At 49.5% G+C, this 20,550-nt stretch overlaps 1 protein-coding gene across 4 annotated transcripts in view; it reads right to left on the bottom strand.

The window, feature by feature from the left end:
- Positions 1-373: 373 nt before the first annotated feature.
- Positions 374-20,550, bottom strand: part of KDM2A (lysine demethylase 2A) — a 115,060-nt gene continuing 94,883 nt past the window's right edge. For all 4 annotated transcript variants that reach the window (XM_059148781.1, XM_059148775.1, XM_059148791.1 and 1 more), the window contains exons 13-21: positions 14,930-15,013; positions 12,984-13,253; positions 12,342-12,473; positions 10,098-10,187; positions 7,455-8,167; positions 5,309-5,472; positions 4,538-4,696; positions 3,761-3,976; positions 374-3,350 (exon numbers count right to left, since the gene is read on the bottom strand). In XM_059148781.1, coding sequence (XP_059004764.1) covers positions 3,169-3,350; positions 3,761-3,976; positions 4,538-4,696; positions 5,309-5,472; positions 7,455-8,167; positions 10,098-10,187; positions 12,342-12,473; positions 12,984-13,253; positions 14,930-15,013 — 2,010 coding nt within the window. In that variant the 3' untranslated portion in view covers positions 374-3,168. The remainder of the gene's footprint in view (positions 3,351-3,760; positions 3,977-4,537; positions 4,697-5,308; positions 5,473-7,454; positions 8,168-10,097; positions 10,188-12,341; positions 12,474-12,983; positions 13,254-14,929; positions 15,014-20,550) is intronic.

Genomic DNA, 20,550 nt, shown 5'->3' with positions numbered 1-20,550 from the left:
ACCAGAGCCTCCATGACCTTCTGACACTCGCACACACATACACACCAACGCAGAAAAGGTTTTGTTCTTTAGTTTTTAAATCCTTTTTATTTAAAAAAAAAAAAAAGAAAAGAAAAGAGAGAAAGAAGAAAAAAAACCCACCCAAACCCCCAAAATCCCCAATAAAAATATTTCCCATCGGAGGCTGTTTCTTTTTTTGTCTTTTAAAAATTTTATTACACAAATATCTCCCATTCATGTGTCAGAGGAAAGATGTCCTTGCTCTTTCTAAAACCAATAGTGGAGAACGTTTAGAAAACCGAAGTCCAACTAACTTTCCTCCTTCCCTGGCCCAAAGCAACCCCCATGTGTCAACTGAGATAGCAGGACTTGCCCCCTTAATGCTTACATTTAATTTAAAATTTTTAGCACAACATTGGAGATTTGACTCTAAATCAGCAACAAAAAATATATATTTACAGAATTTCTCCAAAAAAACGAACAAACAAACAAACAAACAAAAAACACAACCAAACCCTTTAAACATAGTGACTTTAGGAGTTTTATTTATGGAGCAGTTATTTTTTTTAATCACCAAGTGATTTTATATTATATATATATAAATTTTCTTCCTTTCCTTTGTGGTTTTTCGCCCCGGTGCTTGGAAAGATGGAGGCGGGGTGTCTGGCCCTGCGGTCTGAGGAGGGCAGGCTCTCCTGGCAAGGCCACATCTCAGAGCAGATTGCAGGAAATGCGATGGGACTCCCGGGATCCTCTGTCCCCAGAGACATTTCTTTCCTCCACGCAGACCAACCCTCACCTCTAAAAACCATTCCCCCCTCACAGTCCTAGAGAAAAAGGCAACCCAGCAAGGGCGTAGGGTCCATCTGCCGCCACTCCTGGGCTCCCTTTCCTGCTGACCAATTTACGTGCGCGGTAAAAATGCTTGTTTTTCCAAACCAAAAACAAACAAAAATAAAAACCAAGCCCCCCCACCCCCAACCAAACCATCAGCTTGGAAATTTCTGTGGATGAAATGTCCCAAAGTCAGAGGCACTCTCCCGGCACAATCCCTGCTCTGAAGGGGTCTCTCCACCTCCCCTTTTATAAAAAGACAACAAAACGAAACAATCTTTTCAGTACTTTCCACAGGAGCAACCAGAAAAAGGCAGGAAGCTTCCAATTATAGGTCATTAACAATAATATTAATAAGGTTTTTGCTCAATACCCAGGGTTCTTTACAGAGAAGTCCCCCTAACTGAGGCACTCTGGAATAAATCACTGGCATTTCCTCGAAGTTTCAGCCCCAGGTCACTGGGGCCTGGAGACCAACGGAAGGGGCAGAGGGTCACGGGAGCAGACTGCTGCTTTTAAGGTGCAGCCAAGAGAATCAGCAGATTGGAAGAAACCGACACAATGCCACCCCGTACCAGGACCCAGTTTTCTCTTAGGAGGCCAGTCTATGCCAGGGTCAAAGCTGCGCTAGGTGGCAAAGAGGGGGCCCCTCTGCCTCTATTGCTTTGGAAGTGGCAAGTGTGCAGTTGGCGTCTCTCCTCGGGGTGGCTCACGCTTCAGACCCCTGGTGCCTGGGCTCCTTCCCCTCCCCCACGGGGCTCCAGGAGGAGGAGAGCCGGAGACTGGGCTGCAGGGAAGGGGCCAGGAAGGAGGGGGCTGGAGGACGAGAAGGCGGGGCAGGGTTGTGCTATCGCTATCCTCACAGATGGGGAGCAGAGTGCAAATCCGCGTCTGTCACGTGTGAGCTCCTGCCGCGGGCTGCTGCCACTGAGCATCTCCTCACACACTTAAATATTGACCCAAAAGAAATTCCGACCTTTCTTTCTTTTTTCTTCTTTTTTTTTTTTTTTTAAAGTGCAAAAAGCTCTCTGCTGCCCTAGAGAGAGGATCTTTGGACAGGCCGTTCTATGCAAAGTAAAAGGGGGCAGCTGATGGGGCTCAACACAGGGCGGTGGAGGGGGAGACACCACGCTCCCCTCCCTCGCTCCCTCCACACACACGTGTAATACACTCAGCCACACACACAGAGGCACATGCACACCCCCTTCCACGGCTACAGGCGGAGGGCAGGTGACTGGCTTCAAAGCAGGACCCCACTGCCCCCACCCTGCCACAAGGTGCCGGATCAGTGAGCCGCTGGGGCTAAACACAGGCCTGGGCTCTGGAGGCTACACCACAGCAGAGGCCCAGAGCCTGCTGGGAGGCAGGTGGGGACCTAGCCAAGCTCTCTGCTCTCCCCGGCTTGGGGAGATAGGCTGCTCCCTCTGAGCACACACATCCTGGGAAAGCCCTGTCCAGGCAGGAAGGAGGAACGTGTGGAAAGGGCAGTGGGAGGCTAAAGACGGAGGGGAACAAGGAGATGGCGCCTGTCTCAGAATCTGCCTAGGAAGCAATAAAATGGGGGTGTCCCTGGGGTACACAGTTCCAGCTCCTCTGAAGAGCTTCAACCCCAGTAAGTGCAACAAGGACTTCAGAGAGACTAGTGGGCAAGTCTGGGGAGGGGGGTGACCTCATTACGCGAACTACCACGAGCATGGGACAGGATCAAGCTAAAGGCAGGGGCAGAGCGTGGACACGGATGAGAGGTTTTAGACACCTCAACAGCACCAGTACGATCGGCGCGGGTCTGGCCTTCCTGGGGGCCGCTGGCCCCTCCTGCGTGAGCCGGCAGAGTGTGGGGGAGGAGAGACACGCACTGGACACCACGAGGAGAACTGGGCCACGGAGACGGGGCCGCTTTCTTCCCTGGAAATTTGCTCAGAACCAGGCACGGCTGGGGACCATGAATGGGGAGAAGGGCACCAGGGCCCAGCACGGATGACGGCTGCACAGACACCCCAAACTGAGAGCCCGGCCTCCCGGCCGGTGAGCAAGCAGGCAGGCGGGCAGGCGAGCAAGCGAGCAGGCACCTTGACAGCACACAGCCTGTGCTCTCCCCTCGGATTCGGATCAGTCTGCTACTCCTTTCTCCTTGGGAGGAGAGGAGCCGGCAGGCAAGCCTGGTGTCTACCCCCCTTCTCTGCCCCGCCTGTAGGGGAAGGGCTCAAGGGACAGGAGAGCAGAGAGGGAGTGTGACGCTGGCCTCAGAGCCCGTGCAGGGTTGGGGAGAGAGGCTCTCCTGGCTGGGGAGTCAGGGGAAGATCGGTTTCCTGCTCAGTCTGGGCTGCGTGTGTTTTAGCTGATCTTCTGTATCAGCTTCTCGTCAGACAGGCAGTAGAGACTGTTGATGGACAAGTCTGAGATGAAGTGCTCGCAGGCTTTTCGAGTGATCTGCTTGCATCCTCGAAGGTCGATCAAGGTGACGTTGGCAATTCGCCGTAGGTAGATCAGGGTCTGGTCTGTCAATTTATTGCAACCTGTGAGGAAAGGGACCATGAGGGCAATGCCATGTGCGCACAGCCACAAGAGCCTGCTCCGCCGCTCAGCTCCCCAGCTCTTTTCCTTAGAATGCTAAGCAAAAGCCCTCTGTCTCATAAGCTACCCGGCTGAGAGACGAGAAGCGCGCCCCTTCTGCCTCGCACACCCCAAGGCCAAGGCCAACCAAACTGCAGCCGGCAATGGCCACGCCCTTAAGCAGCCAACAACTACTGGAGGCTTCCATCCGCCAATCAGTTAGAAGAGAGGGAAATCCGTGTCCTTGTCCAGATATGAGGAAACAAGTTAATTCCCTTCCAACAAACCCAGGTTCTCTGTTTCACTGGTCAAGCTCCAGGGAGGGCTGAGCCCTTCCGGAGGCGGGCGGCCCTGAGACGCCGCGGCGGTGTACCTGCCATGTTGAGCTCCGTGAGGGAGTAGCGAGTGGAAGACCCGACAGCGGTGAGCAGGTTGGAGGACTGGTCTGTCAGGTGGCTGCAGTGACTGAGGTCTAGTCGAGAGAGGAGGGGCATGTGGCGAATGATGAGGCGAAGCGTGGCATCCGTGATGTCAAGGCCTGCCAGCCGGAAGTCAGTCATGTTCCGGAGCTTGCTGCGATTGTCCTGACCTGCACAGGCAAGGCCGGCGCCTAGGTCAAAACTCTTACCTCTAGCTGGCTCCAAAGCTGCGGGCAGCCTCAGCTCCTTCCAAGCCAGGCCTCCTCGCAGGGGTTAAGCAGAACTGCCCACACCCAGCCCTGCCTGCGGGGAGTGAGTAGGCTGTGGGGGCAGTTTCTAGGAAACCAGACACATTTTCTTTCTTCCCAGCTGCTAGATTTTGCCTCACACAGCAAAAGAGGATGTGTGGAACGCTCCACTCCTCCCCACACTCCCACACTTTTCTAGACCATAATGCAAACAGCTTCTAACGTCCCACCTCAACCATGAAGCCTTCCCAGACTTCCTCAGGATTACACCATCTGCGTCCCAGACGGAGTCCCTCCTTTGCCTGCAGGCAGGTGGCCGGCTGTGAACAGCTAACCTGCGCATCCACACCACCCGGCACTTTGCCCTCCATCTGTACTCATCCACAGCATCGTTCTGGACACTTCCTTAGTTTCTGAGACAAAGTCTGTCGAAAGACAAAGCTACCCTAAGATGAACACAGAGAAGTCAGGGCCAGAGCATACCTGGTTTATCAGCCGGTGGAGTCAGCAAGTCCCGAATTTGAGGGTCCTTGATTCCTACTGCCCACCGAAGATCAAGGGTCCTGAGAAGGGGGCAGCTGGAGGTGCTGAGGGCAGATACTGCAGACCAGGAGCAGCCTGCTAGGAGGAGGTCCTTCAGTCCTACAACGGGAACAGACAGACATGCAACCGTATACTCTATTGCATTTCCTCGCTTTGGTGGTAAAACCAATTGCTTAGTTCCTACCACAGTAATGTAGTGAGCGTTAGTGACTTCCTGTCTTCTAAGACCCCAAAATGCTGACGAGAGAAGGCATGCTAAGGGGCCAATCATGGCAGTATCACACTCAAATCTTGTCAGTGGCTCTATCCGGGGTGATGATGGACTACTCCAGCTAGTCTGGAGTGGTGCCTTGGGGACTGGTCGTTAGGGGCCCTGGGTGGAACCCCTGCTAACAAGCAGGAAGATGACAATGGCATGGAGCTGCTGCCCAATATGCTCCAAAGCAATTTTATTTTATTTACTTTTAAGATTCTACTTATTTATTGACAAAGAAAGACAGACAGACACAGACACACACACACAGAGTAGCACGCAGAGAGAGGGGGAGAAGCAGGCCCTCCCCTGAGCAGGGAGCCCGACTCAGGATTGATCCCAGGACCCCAGGATCATGACCTGAGCTGAAGGCAGATGCTCAACTGACTGAGCCACCAGGTGCCCAGCCCTAAAGCAATGGGAAGCAGCACTGCCTATAGCCTTCCCTGCCTGCTCACCCGGCAGCCTGTTGACGAGCCACGTCAGCTGTTTCTTGGAGATGTTGGTCCAACTGAGGTCAAGGCTGACTGGCTGCCTCTTGATGATGCCACTGAGAGCCTGGGGTACAATAGCCTTACACCTACTCAAGTCAATTTTTGTCCAAAGTCTCTTGTCGCAGCACCTGTGAGAGAGAGAGAGAGAACTGGCTGTCAATAACCCAATACCCCTTGTCGGAGGAGCTCCCATCAAAGCGTGCTGCGGGCTTCTGGGAGAAGCAGAGCACGTGGAGAGCCACCCTGCCTGGTTAGGCTCTTCTATAAGCAGACAGGTACCACACCCTGGGTTTTGTTTTTTTTTTTTTAAATTGTTTTTGGTTTTGGTCTTTTTTTTTTTTTTTTTTTTTGCTTCAGAGAAAAGGACTTGTCCTTTACGGCAACCATACAGGTTAAGTAGTGAACTTGACCCGGTTTACCAATTTACTCTGGAAGGGCTGAGAACACAATTGTTAGGAACACACAGCAGACAATACTATAACCCTTCAATTGCATTAAAACAATATGGCTCCCACCAAAGCTTATAGAAGGACGTATTAAAAAATTTGACTTCTTACTGCCTGAAGCCTTAGACTTGCCTCCAATTCTCTCCCGTCAGTCGTACCCAGCTGCCCGGGCTGCAGGGTGTTCCTCAGCACAGCTACAATCCATCCTGCCTTAAGCCCTATAAAGAGCCCATCCCTGTATGAGGCCGAAAGACGGTCTTTATCATCAGGTCAGGACAGTCTTCTCCCTGTCTTGCATTTCTGCTTCAGTGCTGTCTTTTTATTTTCTGCTCCAGTCCAGACCAGAACTGGAAGGGAGAGGCCGCCTTCCCCCTGCAATCTACAGTCCACAGGCCATAAATAGCACTGCAACATGCAGGCTTCTGTTTAATATTTTACGGCCCCTGCCCCCAAGCCTGGCTCAGAGTCTGGTCAGCAGGGGAAGGGGAGACAGCACATAAGATGAGTCTTATGTGACTTGGTCTGGAAACTGAGGGACAGAACCAGGCAGGCCCGCTAGCACTACAAAGAGAAAATATTAGGACAATTTGGGTAGATCACATATTAATTCAGATTTGGGAAATAAACTCGCATTTGCCAAGAATGAGGTCTTTATTTAAAGACTGAAAATATTTCACCAATGGCACATGAGACTTGTATGGTAAAAACAAGCTGCGTATGATAGAGCAGTGAGTCTCAAACTTTAACGTGTATCAGAAGCCCCTGGAAAACGTGTAAAAAAAAGATGGCCTGGCCCCACCCCCAAAGGTTCTGACTCAGAAGTACTGAAACAGGCAATGAGAATCTGCATTTCTAACATGATGCCGGGCAATGCCAGTGGCCCACCAGTAGTCTGGGCATCACATTTTGAAAACTACTTTAACTGTGTTTGGCCCAGATACAAAGAATATGTTACGTCCTAGGGCCTAGGCGCAAAAGGAAAAATAATGCCCTACGGAAACGTCTGTTCATCATCTCAAGGGACTTCTTCTCTCCGCTAAGTATCTCACTGCTGAGCTTGAGAAGAAATGGCAGGTCTCATTAGGAAGGATGAGTAAGTCTCAGGAAGCTCAAAATTCGACTCTGCTTCCTAAAGAAAGGAATTAGGGTCCAGACTTGGGGGATAAGAACAAAAACTGGAAAACGGTGAAAACATTTACATTTTTTGAAAAGCATGTCCACCTCTTTCTATAGATGGAGAAGAAACTGAGGCAGGGGCTCGAGAGCAGTCACCTGGGTCAGCAGCAACGGGTGTGACTGATACAGCTGAGACTGAGACAGGCTCTCAGCACATGTGTGCTGAGTACAGGTTACTTACGAGAGGGGGGTAAAACTGATGACTAAAGGTTTGACACAAACTGTACAAATCCAACCCCCAAATCAGTTTCGCACACCCAGCAGAAAGAAGCGGGAAAGTGCAGAGCAGGGAGAGGAAGCCAAGGGCCAACCTTGCCCGAGGACCCCTGCAGGTACAAAGAGCCGCATCTGTCTAGGGAACGGACTGAGTTGATTCAGTCCTTGGGGACCCAGCAAGCCTCCAGATGCCAAGACGCATGCAGTTCTCGTATGGAAAGTCTGCCACCTACTCCCATACCCCTATTCCTGATCCCTGTATCCCTGCTCACCATTTATACCACGTCTTGCACACTCGCATACATTCACAAAGTTCTCTGCGGCTGAGGTAGCGGAAGACAGACATCCAGACCTCCCGCTGCATCCAGCTTTCGTCTCCATCCTGAGCCCAACTGCCCCGGCCATTCAGCCTGGCTGCACCCCCCTCCTCTGCACTGTCATCTTCCTCCTCCTCCTCCTCCTCTTCCTCCTCCTCTCCCCCCAGCCCCTCCTCATCCCCACGCTGGGGGGTTCGGGCTGAGCAGTGCTGCACTAGCACACGGGGGGAATGGCGAAGGTTGGCAGAGGAGGCCGTGATGGCCTGCAGCTTGGGCACAATGGATGTCCCGTGGAGCTCTTTGGTGGGCCTCTGCAGCGTGACAGTGAGGTACGATCCCCGGATCTTGGCTTTCTCAACTTCAGACAGCTCCTTTTTGCCGCTGGGATTGTTCTCCTTTTCCCGTACCATGGTGCGCTCTGTGGCCTGTAGCCGCAGCAACTGCCGCCGTTTGAAGCGCTCATCGCGGCTGGCACTGTGGTGGTCGCTGGGGCCAGCCCCAGGGGATGACCGAGTCACCATACCCCGGGGGGAGACCGGGTCATGGATGAGCTGCAGCATGGAGGTGGGTGAGTGAGGTGGGGGCGTGAGGGGCTCGTCGCAGCTCCGCAGGGGCCGCAGGACTTTGGCTTGCACGGCTTCGTCGTCACTCTCTTCCATTTTCCGCTTCTGCAAAACACGCCCCCAAAAAGGCCCGTCAGTACCTTCCTCCAAAACCCTTTAAATTTGCAGTGAGCCTCACTGTTGCTCTCCGGAGACGAGAAAGAAGACAGATCACTGCTCTTCTACGGGCAAAGGGGTGGCTGCAGGCTACAGGGTGGTCACCTCCTCAGAGTCCACGATCTGCCACATCAGCAACCCGGCCCGAGCCTGTGCTGGAGAAAGCTGATTACAGACCAAACCCTTAAAATAGGTCACTTGGGAAATCTACCTGTGTGTGACACAAAGGTTTGTGTCCAAGTATAGAGGAGTGAGACCCAAATTTGAGCTGCATGATTCCACAGCCCACCTTATGCATCTCTTGCCCCAAATTTTGGGATTATAATTCCCTGGATAAAGATATCCTTTAAAGAGACCACAACTTTACCCCTATGCAATCTGACCATTTTAATTCTGTCTCTAATTTAGCTCCTTCACCCTGGAGAGGTGTCTGATGGTAGATGCTTGTGGTAGAAGAAAAGCAGCCTACAGAAACCATTTGAACTAGGACACAGATCTCACAGCAGTAAGCACCACGTTTAGCTCCAGTGTCTGAGCCAGACTCTACCAGGCTGCTTCCTCTCCTCCACACCCCACCCTATCCCTAGAGTCCAACCCCACGGAAGACAAAGCAGAGCGCGAGAACCTCTGTGAGCAACTGCAATGCTCCAGAGGCATGTGCGCCAGATGAAGAGGAGGAACTGGGGTTCAGTGAAGCCAGTGCTCCACCAGGGCCAACACCTCATCCCAGGGCACCTGTCTCTTCCTGGCACCCACCGTGACTCTGCCTGATGATGCTGAACCAGTGTTCCACTAGGGATCAGAGAGCAGTGTTCATATTCTCCTCAAGGAGACCGTTTCTGTCCCTCAGCAACAAGCCCCGCTCCCTTTGCTCTGTACTTTCTTAGAGCACTATGTTTGGAAGAGAATGACCGCCTCCTGGGTGCTGGAAGGTAACACTAGAACACAGAATCTGTCGGCCCACCTGCTCGAGAAGGGAGGCAAACGCCCACCACTATGCTACTGCCGCCAAGGACAAAAAATGTAGAAGCTTCCAGTATAAGAACCTGAGGTACCTGCTGAAGCTGAGAACTTCAGCACTAGTCAACTCTACATCCCCGCAACTCCCAAGACAGTTAGACTGAAATTCAACTACCTCAGTGCCCAAGTGGAAAGAAACAGACGACAAGGAAATCTGTCTCTGCTCCTGTGCAATGGGGCCATGAGGGGACCACTGGGGGCTGGTTGGCTGCCACCAGGCCAGCTGCCTCCTCTGGGTGTGCCCTCAACAGGTCTTGTTCTTGCTGGTCTGAGTAACCAGAGTCCTTCTGGCCCTTTAGCATTACCCACCGGGCCAGCAACCTCCACTACTCAGGGCCAAGGTCATGGCACTGGTCCCCCTGCAGGGAGGGGCTACTTCTGTGGGACATGTTTGGGCACAAGGGCAGGGCTTTCTGCAAGGCCACAAAGGTGAAGAGGACAAAAATGTGAGCCTGCTTAACTGGAAACTCCAGCACACCACTGTACTTACCCACTGCCTCAGGTCACTGCCTTCCCTTTAGTTTCATTCCTCAGGAGCAACCATGCTCGCCTCACCGCCCTCCTCAAATAACTCAGCTGTCTGGGCTGCCTAGGGTCCCAGAGTGTAAAAAGAGCTCAGCGATTTGCAGACCCCAAGTGGAACAGTATTCAGTAATACAAAAAACCCAAACATTAAAAATTCCAAACAAAAGAAAAAATAATTAAGCAAAGGTAAAAAAAAAAGAGACACAATACAAAATAATCTCTGTGGGTCAGAAAAACCATGTGAATAAAGTTGCAAAGGCAAATGTATTCTAGCCATCCTCCAAGCCTGGCATTTCCTTTCTTCTCCAGAGCAATCTGGAAAAAGCTCCCCTACCTGGGCTTTCTCCGAGCTGTCCTCCTGGTAGCACTTTGGACACTCCCAGCAATTTGGCAATTCCTCATTAAGCAGCCCTTCTCCATCCATCTAGAGTAAGACAGGGATGTTAACAATCTAGCACATTAGAAGCAAACAAAAAACCCAAAATATAAGAAACCCCAGCCTCTCTATTTTTTTTGAAGATTTTATTTATTGAGAAAGAGGAAGAGAGCACAAACAGGGGGAGCAGCAGGTTTCCTGCTGAGCAGAGAGCCCAATGCGGGGCTCGATCCCAGGACCCTGGGATCATGACCTGAGCTGAAGGCAGAGGCTTAACTGACTGAGCCACCCAGGCACCCCCACCCCGGCCTGTTTCTTAAGGCTCCTGTATCATACAGTAATAGCCACATAGTTGGGAAGAACGTGGAAGTTACCTACTCGTAAACACGTCGTTGTTTGTGGAGATTCCCAAGAGTCTGGGTCAATGTGGGGTCTCTCTCCTGACATACACATGTATATATTTATCTCTCCTGACACATTCATTTTCTTGAAAGTTTCCTGCCACTCTGCAGAAGGAACTGACCACACAATTCAGAAGGTGCCAGACCTTATTTTGATAGTGGGGCACAATAATTATGACTGCTTGGGTTCTGACACCAGTGGCCTCGTCTCTGTGACACTGTGCTCTCAACTATAAAGTGAGGATAAATAACAACTCCTATCTTACGGGGTTGTAGTGAGGAGATGAATTACCTGTTAAGTGTTTAGGAAAATGCTTAGCGTATAGTAAATACTTTCTTTATCGACATGGAGAGGATATCGCATCTTACTGATCCTAAGATGCATATTTTTTTCACATCTATTTCTGGAATTGGGCTGCATCTCACAATTAACAGTATCTTACAATCATTGTCAGCCAGGTGGCAGTCATGATACAGTTGTCACCCTTGGAGAAATCAACAAAATACCAGTACCAGTGCCCTTTAGATTGAAAGAAATATGAATAGGGTAGATCTGACTTCACAGGGCTGTCTTCAAGACGTAAACAAGAGGGGTGCCTGAGTGGCTTAGTCAGTTAAGTGTGTGACTCTTGGTTTCAGCTCAGGTCATGATCTCAGGGTGGTGGGATCGAGCCTCACATTGGGCTCCGTGCTCAGCGGGAGTCTGCTCTAGATTCTCTCTCCCCGTCCCTTCCTCTACTCATGTGTTCTCGCTCTCAAATAAATAAATCTTTAAAAAAAAATTTAGAAGAAGATGTAAACAAGAGAATGCATGTAAAACAGTGGTTCTCCAGGTGCCTGGGTGGCTCAGCTGGTTAAGGGTCAACTCTTGATTCTGGCTTGGGTCAGGATCACAGGGCTGTGAGACGGAGCCCTGCATTAGACTTGGAGCTGGTAGTGGAGCCTGCGTTCCCTCTGCCCTTCCCCTCCTCCCTCTCAGAATCAGTCAGTCAATCAATCAATCAGTGGTTCTCTGCCCCAGCTACACATTAGTATCATTTAAGGAGCTTCTGCACACACTTAGGCCCAGGGTCCCTGCTTGAAGAGTGGACATGACCTCTTTTTGTTTTTGTAAGATTTTATTTATTTATTCATTTGATAGCTAGAGATCACAATTAGGCAGATAGGCAGGCAGAGAAAGAGGAGGAAGCAAGCTCCCTGCTGAGCAGGGAGCCCAATGTGGGCCTCAATCCCAGGACCCTGGGATCATGACCCCAGCCAGAGGCAGAAGCTTTAACCCACTAAGCCATCCAGGCGCCCCAAGGACATGACCTCTTAAAAGACTGAACCAATTTCCCTATTACTTTCTTAGAGGCCCTCACGTGCGTACAAAGCGTGACAGAGCATAAGCACTCATTAAACATTAGCTGATACCATCACTCTCACCATCTTTCAGGAACTCATATCCAGAGACACACTGAAGTACATAGCACAGATGCTTAAAGGCACAAAGCATTCCAAAACAGACCAGGCCTGGCCTGGCGACTCCAAATATACTCTTTGGAGGCCAGACTGCAAGCTCCAGGAGAACTGAACTATTATTTTGTCCTGGGCTATCCCTCAGGGTCTAACACAGTGGCTGACACACAAACCAGGCATCTGAATCAACGACAGATGTTAGACTATGACGTGACCCACAGATGACGGTCCATATTAGGGACGCTGGTGGCCTCTTGTGACACATTCCCACTGCATGCTCCACCCGGTGCCTTCAGACATTCTACCAGCTGAGCCCTCAGGGGGCCCTGAGGCCTCTCCTCACCTGGAGGCAGCCAGGATGAACAATCTCATTGCAGATACAGCATTCCATGAGTTTCTTCTCGAAGTCCTGTGTCTCCTCATTTTGATCCACCTCTCCACAGAGGGAACACGTGACAGAGTGAGGCAGTCTGGGCTACAAGAGGACAAAGAAACCAAGAAAAGAGCAGACTCAGATGCTTATCAGTTCAGCTTCCCTTTAACTCAAGACGGGTGATTTGCTTCCTGTAATTCTCAGGGAGCGTGGAAACTGGGCAAAGAGCAGCTTCTGGTAGGGTAACCAGCGGAGGAAGACCGGGAGAACCAACCAGCTGGCAACTGGAAACAGAGACCAGTTCACTCTCACCAGTCAGTCTGAGGCCTCACAGGCCCTTCCTCCTAATCCATGTAAAGAGGGACCGACGGCAGTGACTTTTGTCCCTGCAATACTGCTTTCTTAGTTGAAAACAGGGCAAGCAAGGACGAAAAATTAAACAGGATCATTTCTGAGCCCAGAGAAAAAACGGACAAACAAAGCAAGCCAAAAAGAGACAGAAACTTCTTTCCATCTCTGAAGTCTCTAGAACTCTCACTCCCTGTACTTCAGTCCCTTTGGCACCACCTGTCTTCTCCCTCCCCCAAGTTCTTTACCCAGCAGGCCACTTACTGCCAAGCACTGCCGAAGAACACAGGACTGCTTCATGCGACCAGGCCCCCCAAACTTCTTCATGTCCCTGCAGTAGTGGCAAACACCACACTCTCCTTGCACACACGCTTTGCACTTCCGGCAGCGCACCCGTCTCCGCCGGGCTCCTGACACTATGGGGGAGGCGGCAGCAGGCCTCACGGGTGTTAACCGAGGAGCCGGTTTCATGGTGTGAGGCTTTGTGATGGGGATGGTAGGAACCCGCACCTTTGGCCGGGTGGGGAATTTAAGCTGGAAAGAGAAAGCAGCAAGGTCAAATATATCAAGTAACTCTGAGGACCGGAGAAGGTAGAAGATAACGCAGCTTGGCGAACTATGGCCCACGAGCACATCGGCCCGCTGCCCATTTTTGTAAATGAAATGTGACCAGAACACAGTGACGCTCATCTGTTTACGTATTGTCTATGGCTGCTTTCACGTGCAACTGCAGAGTTGAGAAGTTGCCACAGAGACTGTATGGCCTGCAAAACCAAAAATATTTATTGCCTTTATTATATTTGTCATCTGTGTATTACCTCTACAGAAAAGGTTTGCCAATCTTGTCAGTCTTTTCACCTCACCCACATCCGTCTCACTCTGCTGAGCTGTGACACCCCCACTCCCTGGAGCTTTCTATGTACCAAAGCCATCCAGGGGCCCTCTGATATTTCCTTGTCCTGAATAGTCCTACTCAGAAGATACTCATAAAGAAGACCGTTAACTACTCGAGGGGGAGACGGATCTTGCTCATTTCTTTATTATTCTCAATCTGGTACATAACATACACTCCAGTAGCCCTTAGGTATAGAATCTCTCTCTTAGGTATACGTTTATAATCTTATTGCTTGTCTTTGTCCTGGTGATCTTTTCAAGAACAAGGACTGGGTCTTTTAGTTCTTCAAATTTCCAGGGTACCTTAAACATGTTTCTGACACAAAACATACAACAGCAAGAAATGACTGAGCTGTTCTGAGGCAGTTTCATGTGGTCAAGCATCGGCTAGGTGGGACTTCTCCACCTAGGAAGTGGTTCTTTTAAGACATCTTTCACAGCTATACATCTAAACATTCCTAAAACGTGACAGCTCTGCAAATTTCAACTGGGGACACCAAAGAAGGGCCTATGTATTTGCCAAACTCATGGCAAAGATCAGAATGCGAGCTCTTACTTTTATTTAATAAATAACCGTGACAAAGGACAATACAGGAAAAAAATCATACAGAACCTAACGAAAACTCGTAAATGACAATTTATTAGCTGACAGGTCATTCCTTTCCTTCTTTTTTCAATTTGATACCGAAAAATCCAAATTAAGGGGTTTCCTGAGTGTGTGCACTCACTCCATCATTGAAATAGTCCAGCCATTTAAATATATGTAATTGGGACGCCTGGGTGGCTCAGTTGGTTGGGCAGCTGCCTTCGGCTCAGGTCATGATCCCAGCGTCCTGGGATCGAGTCCCACATCAGGCTCCTTGCTCAGCAGGGAGCCTGCTTCTCCCTCTGCCTCTGCCTGCCATTCTGTCTGCCTGTGTTCGCTCTCTCCCCCTCTCTCTCTCTGATAAATAAATAAAATCTTTAAAAAAAAAAAAAAAAAAATAAATATATGTAATTATTTTGACTAGTTAAAAAATACCCGTGAAAATAACTGAATCACCAGGCCAGAAGGATAGGAACAAATCCATTCTGGTGAATAAATGTACACTTTTGGATCTAAACCTGGAGGCAGGTTCTTAGTTCTGTTAAGAGAGTCACCTCCAAAGATAGCCACTTATCCTGACCTAAGAGTTAGAACAGAGTAATGATTTTCTGTCAGTTTATTTTAATGTGCCAAAAGCTGTCTGCCTCTAGTTGTGCTTTTTCTTCCTGGAACGGTGATGACCAGCCAGCAAAATGCTTCAGCAGCCTGAAGATCAAGAACAGCTCCTTACCTTATCCCTTTTTGGCCACTGCACTATCGGGACTCCAGTGAGGGCTAACTTGGGATCGCTGTTGGCAAGCTCCTCCAGCAAAATCTGAGGGTAGGATAGGACAGAAGAGGGGGAGGAAAAGCAAGGCACAGTGAACAAAGAGCCAACGACTCCCAGCAGCATCAAGACTTAGCCCCAGTCCCTAAAACCGACATGGGAAGGGCAGGCTGGCAACTGTGTTTTCCCTTCGTTTACAGGACTCACTGTAAAACAAATTGAAGATGAAAGAGAAAACTCCGACTAGTACTAGTACTATGAAGACTTTGAATTTACCTTTGCTCCCAACCCCATACTCGCATACTCACTGTGCAGTTGGTATGTACACTGAAGTAGCTAGCTAGCTACGTGGCAACAAGTGTTACTTGTCATACAGTTCTATATATGGCGGTACAACTTTATACTGCCCCTTTAACTTCTCAATACCAGTCAATGAATATTATCAAGAAGTAAGTACTGCCTTCATTTTGTAGATCTCAGCAAAGTGGCAAAAAAGACTGGCTAATGCTGGATTAATTAATATGAAACGCAGAGTCTTAATGTTTTGATTCAACCCAGAGCTCTGTTCTTTTAAAGTTGATTACAGAAATCTCAACTTCAAATCAACCAATCAATTGATCAATCTCTCTCTCTCTCTCTCACACACACACACACACATAAAGTCAAGTATTTGGCTTTATTCTTATAAACAGAGCAGGAACAATCTTGGGGACAACAGTTTTGATGGCTTTAGCCAATCTAGTCTGAACGACTTGAAGACAATGCAACAGTAAGAAACTGCCGCTGAAGTGATTCATGCTGGTCTACTGTTACTTGGAAACAAGTCTTTATGTTTTACACAGAAAACTTCTGAATCCCAGACCTAGCAGAATGAGATCCCTCTTTCCCTGACCTCATGAGCCCTAATGCAAAGGTAACAGCAAAAAACCCCTAAATCCAGAAGGCAAGTTACAAGATTCCTTTCAGGTTGCCCTCCCTAGTATATTAACTATTTCAACAACTAAACTTTGATCCTGGACCGTGAGCACACCTGGGCCATCTTTAATAATCATTTCCATATTCCTGCAGGCTCTGCCTAGAAGACCAGGACTTTTTGAGGCATGAAGCACTTCTCTACCAAGCATTTTCATCCTAACCTAAGGATCATGATCCAAATCCCAGAGTTGGGACTCAGAAAGACCCTTTAAAACTCACACCCAGGAAGCTCCCCCACGAAGATCCCCTTTGCCAAGTCTCCAGATGCCTCTCACCCTCCCCCAAACTGATTTCATTTGCAGACGTTTTATTTACTTCAAGTTGCTATGGCATCCTATTCTGAAGCCTCCTGTTCAACACCGCCCAGCCCAGCGTGGGGGTGAAGAGGCGGTGCGGTGCCACGTGGGACTAGGCTCTGGTACGGGCTCCTAATCTCCCTAGGGTGAAAAATTCAGGTCCATTCAACGTGTGTGTTAGGGAGTACATAGTTCCCCTCCCCCACGTCATACTGCCGAGGAGTAGGACTCTGCCCATTTCCTCTGCCGGAGAGCACTGAGCTGTCCACAAACAGGGACTTTCCACTTTCAGCAAAACAGACCGCACAGAAAGATCTGCGATTGTCTGAGGAGGAAAGGAACCTAACTGCTCACCAAAAGCAGTCTCCTTCTACCTGCACGATTTTTTGTGTGGGGGACAGGGAAAGGTAGGTGGAGAAACTGCCTCTGCGTGGGGGTGGAGGGGGGGCAGCTGTTCACGCATATACCGCTCACTTGCTCACTTGCTGGGGTCCGTGTGGGTGTGGAGGGAAATGCAGATTTCCTTCCAACCCTTATTTTGTTGGGGCCATACAACCAAGCTCACCCCGCTTCATCCAAAAAGGCAGACTCCAGATGAGGCCCTCTAAGAAACCATATAAAGAAGCCACCACCCTTCACCAGAGGGGGTTTGGGACGGGGAGCGGAGAGCGGGGGTGGAGTGCGGAAAGGCTGACGCCTATCTAGGCTCCTGGCATTCGGGAGAACATTCAAACACAAGCCCACACCCGACACATCACAGGAAGGGGAAGAGAACAGCGGGCGTCTGGGCAGAGAAGGGAAAAGGATTCCCCAAAGCCCAGCGACCCAATTCAAAAGCAGAGCCCACCAGGACAGGGAACAAGTGCGGTGAGGGCTCCCGGGCTCCCGCAGCACTGAGTAACCTGAGCATTGTCCGGGACCCGCCCGGCAGGCTGCTCTTCTGCCTCTCCGCCGAGACAAAGTCCCTACAGTTACACACACCCCGAGTCAGAAAGGGTTTGCCGCCCGCCCGCCTGACCTTGCGTTTCTCGTCGCTCTGGAGCTGCCGAGGCTCTTGGTTGAAGTTTTCCCAGCGTCTTTGTTTTGTTTTCTGTATTGGAAGTTGTGCTGAAGGAGTTAGGTTTTCTCCCTCTAGGAAAATACCAATTTACTTGAAAATTCTGGAATCTCCCAAAGTACATCAGGCAGGGCAGTCCGGTTATAACCCTTCAGGCTACCCGGAGGGAGCAGCCTGTCGTGTTCTGAGCTCCTTCTCGAGCCCTTCAGCTCAGCCGCGGCTTCCTGTGCCTGCGAACAATGCTGCTGCGTCACCCACATGCAGCTCCCAGAAATGCTTTGCAACGGAAGATGGCAGGAGGGGGAGCTGAGCTCGAGTGAGCGAGCCAGGCAGAGGGCCCAGCCGTCCTGCTGCAGAGTCGGGAGGGGGTGTGCTCGGCGAGGGCTGTCGGCCCCGTGATTGGAGGAAAGGCTGCCCAGGAGGCGAGCTAGGCCGCGCCCCCGCCCCCGCCCCCTCCCTCCCACCACCACTGCAATAGGAGAACCCAAGGCCGGCCCCAGAGGGCTCCCTCCGGCCGACTTCGGAAGGCGCCAGCGAAAGGAAAGGCTTTAACCCGTTCTGCATCTGCGCCCGTGAGTGTCCTTGCCTCCGTCCACACCCTTCAACGCAGGGTCACCTCTTACTGTTACAGCAGCACTCTTTCCCGGGGAGCAAACACACATGACCGTCCCCCCTGCTCTTCAGGCAAACAGGAAGTCGCCCGAAGTTCAGCCTGTGCAAGAGCCAGGCACCCGGGTTGAGCTCCTCTGAGCCCCCTTTCTGCCGGCACACCCGCCTGCTTCACCTGCCCTCAGTGCTGCTCTCCCAAGTCCAGAATTCACAACGAACATACGTGTTTCCAGAAAAACCTTCAGGAACAACACATTTCAACCAATATTGAGATATTCAATACATATGTCTGTTTAATATCAACTATTTCTACAACAGATGCCTGCCTCTGGTTGCGACTGGGCACTCCACCACCGAACAGCAATGCCTAGGCAGCTAGTGCTTCTAGCAGTTCCATCACGACCAAGTCCAGCGAGCTGAGGCTCAATCTCAGGTCCAGGTGCTTTATTCTCCTGCCACGGAACCAGCACAAGGAGCCACTGAATCTGTGTCTGCTAACTCCATTACCCACCAGTCTCCTCAGACTCTCCAGGACACCAGCACTCCTGCACATTTCCTATCTAGTCGTTTGTTTTGCCTGCCCCATTCCTGATGTCCCCTGGATGAAGCAGGCGACCCTGCATCTTATCAGACACCTCAACCACGCCACTTCTGACAGCCCCTTGAATGATGTGTGTCACACACTCTCCATGCACTGATCACGGTTAGGGAGAAGCTCAGACTGAACACACTCTCTCTCAGGCTACAGTGTATCTTTTGGATCCAGATTTATGTAATTTTTAGACTCTCATAAATGTAACTTGGCTTTTTCAGGAATTACAGATGCTGCTTTGAAAGCCCTCAGGCCATTGGGAACCTAGCTAGGAAACATTCTTATTTATTTTCAGGACAGTTGTCTCAGTGAGTTTCTGGTGCAGAGTCAGCGGCTAATGGGCTTTATGGGGTCTAGGCCAGGGGCTACAATATGGGCTTTATGGGGTCTAGGCCAGGGGCTATTACATATTCACAGTAGTTTACCAAGGAAAGGTGGGAGTTCTGTGCTTTTTGGTAGAGCTCTTCCTTGAAAAGGTTCTATGATCATCTTAATCCTGAACCTCTAGTCTGCACTTTATCTTAAGACTCAAAGACCAAGTGCCATCAGCCTATTATGTTTGACAAACTTTCCTTGATGGTGTGGGAGGTCTTCTTAGAAAATCCTTGTTTTGGTCTTGGTCCTATCTAACCTAGAGGGATGATAAAAAAACGAATACTTAGGAAAACATATTGTCATGTTGTAGCAAGTGAAAACCCTAAAGGTCACCAGGAAAGGACAAAAACCAGATAAGATACTAGGGAACTCACTTCAAGTAAGTTTCCAAATCATTAATTAAACAAGGCTGATTTTTTCTATTAATTTAGAATAAGATAGGCAATAAAGATCAGAATTAGTAAGAACCTGACATGTAATACAAGAATGTAATAAAAACACTTTGAAGAATTACATGCATTTTAATCTAACCTTATATGCCTTATAGCTGTTAAATTATTTAAAACTTTCTATTTAAGGGTACCTGGCTGCTCAGTCAGTAGAGCATGAGACTCAATCTTGGGGTAGTGAGTTCAAGCCCCATAGTGGGTGGAGAGTTTACTTAAAAAAAAAATAGTAAGTATAAGTAAACAAAATAAAACTTTCCACTTATTAACAATGTGTGAATTATTACAAATAACAGTAAAAACTGCAAATGGAGTTTTATTTATAGAGGCTGCCTTCTCCCCCCTCATCTAGTTTTATTAAAGATTAAGATCCAATACAGGGTCCTCTACCAGTTCTCTTTAACTAGCATCCGAGTCACCCCCAAAGTGTCAGATGAAGCAAACTTGTGATTAGTGTCTATACTTATCTGAAACCATGACTCTCTGCTTTCAGTTCCAGCACACTCCTGAGATGGAGCCGACTGTAAATTTTTAGATCATGGTTGCAAAATGTTAGCATCTCAGATCAGAGCAGCCGTAGTAGTCTATGCACCACAAAGAACAACTCTGGAATTTATAAGTTGAGAGCCATTTATATAATGTTGGCAATGAATCTATATCATCTAACAGGAAAGTTTATTAACTTTCTATTTTTTATTTAAGAGCTCACCTGAAATGTTTATTTTATTTAAAGATTTAATTTATTCATTTCACACATATAAAGCAAGGGGGGCGGGAGAGGGAGAGGCAGGCTCTCTGCTGCACATGGAGCCTGATAGGGGCTCAATCCCAGGAACCTGAGATCATGAACTGAGCAGAAGGCACATGTTTAACTGAGTGAGCCACCCAGGCGAGGCTAACTTTTTATTTTTATTTATTTATTTCTTGAAGTGGGCTCCATGCCCAGCATGGAGTTCAATGTGGGGCCTGAACTCATGACCCTGAGATCAAGAGTCAGGATGCTTCACTGACTAAACCACCCGGGCCCCTTATTTATTTATTTTTAAGTAATCTCCCTACCTAACGTGGGGCACAAACTCACGGCCCCAAGATCAAGAGTCACATGTTCCTTCTATTGAGCCAGCCAGGTGCCCCTTAACTCTTGAATCAGGAAGACTGGTACCTCCTTCCCTCAGGACAGGATCCACCCACTACACCCAGTGCTCACTTGGCACCCTACACCACGCACAGCGCCT

This window comes from Mustela lutreola, chromosome 1 (assembly GCF_030435805.1).
Source record: "Mustela lutreola isolate mMusLut2 chromosome 1, mMusLut2.pri, whole genome shotgun sequence".
Classification (NCBI taxonomy): Eukaryota; Metazoa; Chordata; class Mammalia; order Carnivora; family Mustelidae; genus Mustela; species Mustela lutreola.
The sequence above is the reverse complement of the archived record's forward strand: the minus strand, read 5'-3'. Positions and strand labels throughout refer to the sequence as shown.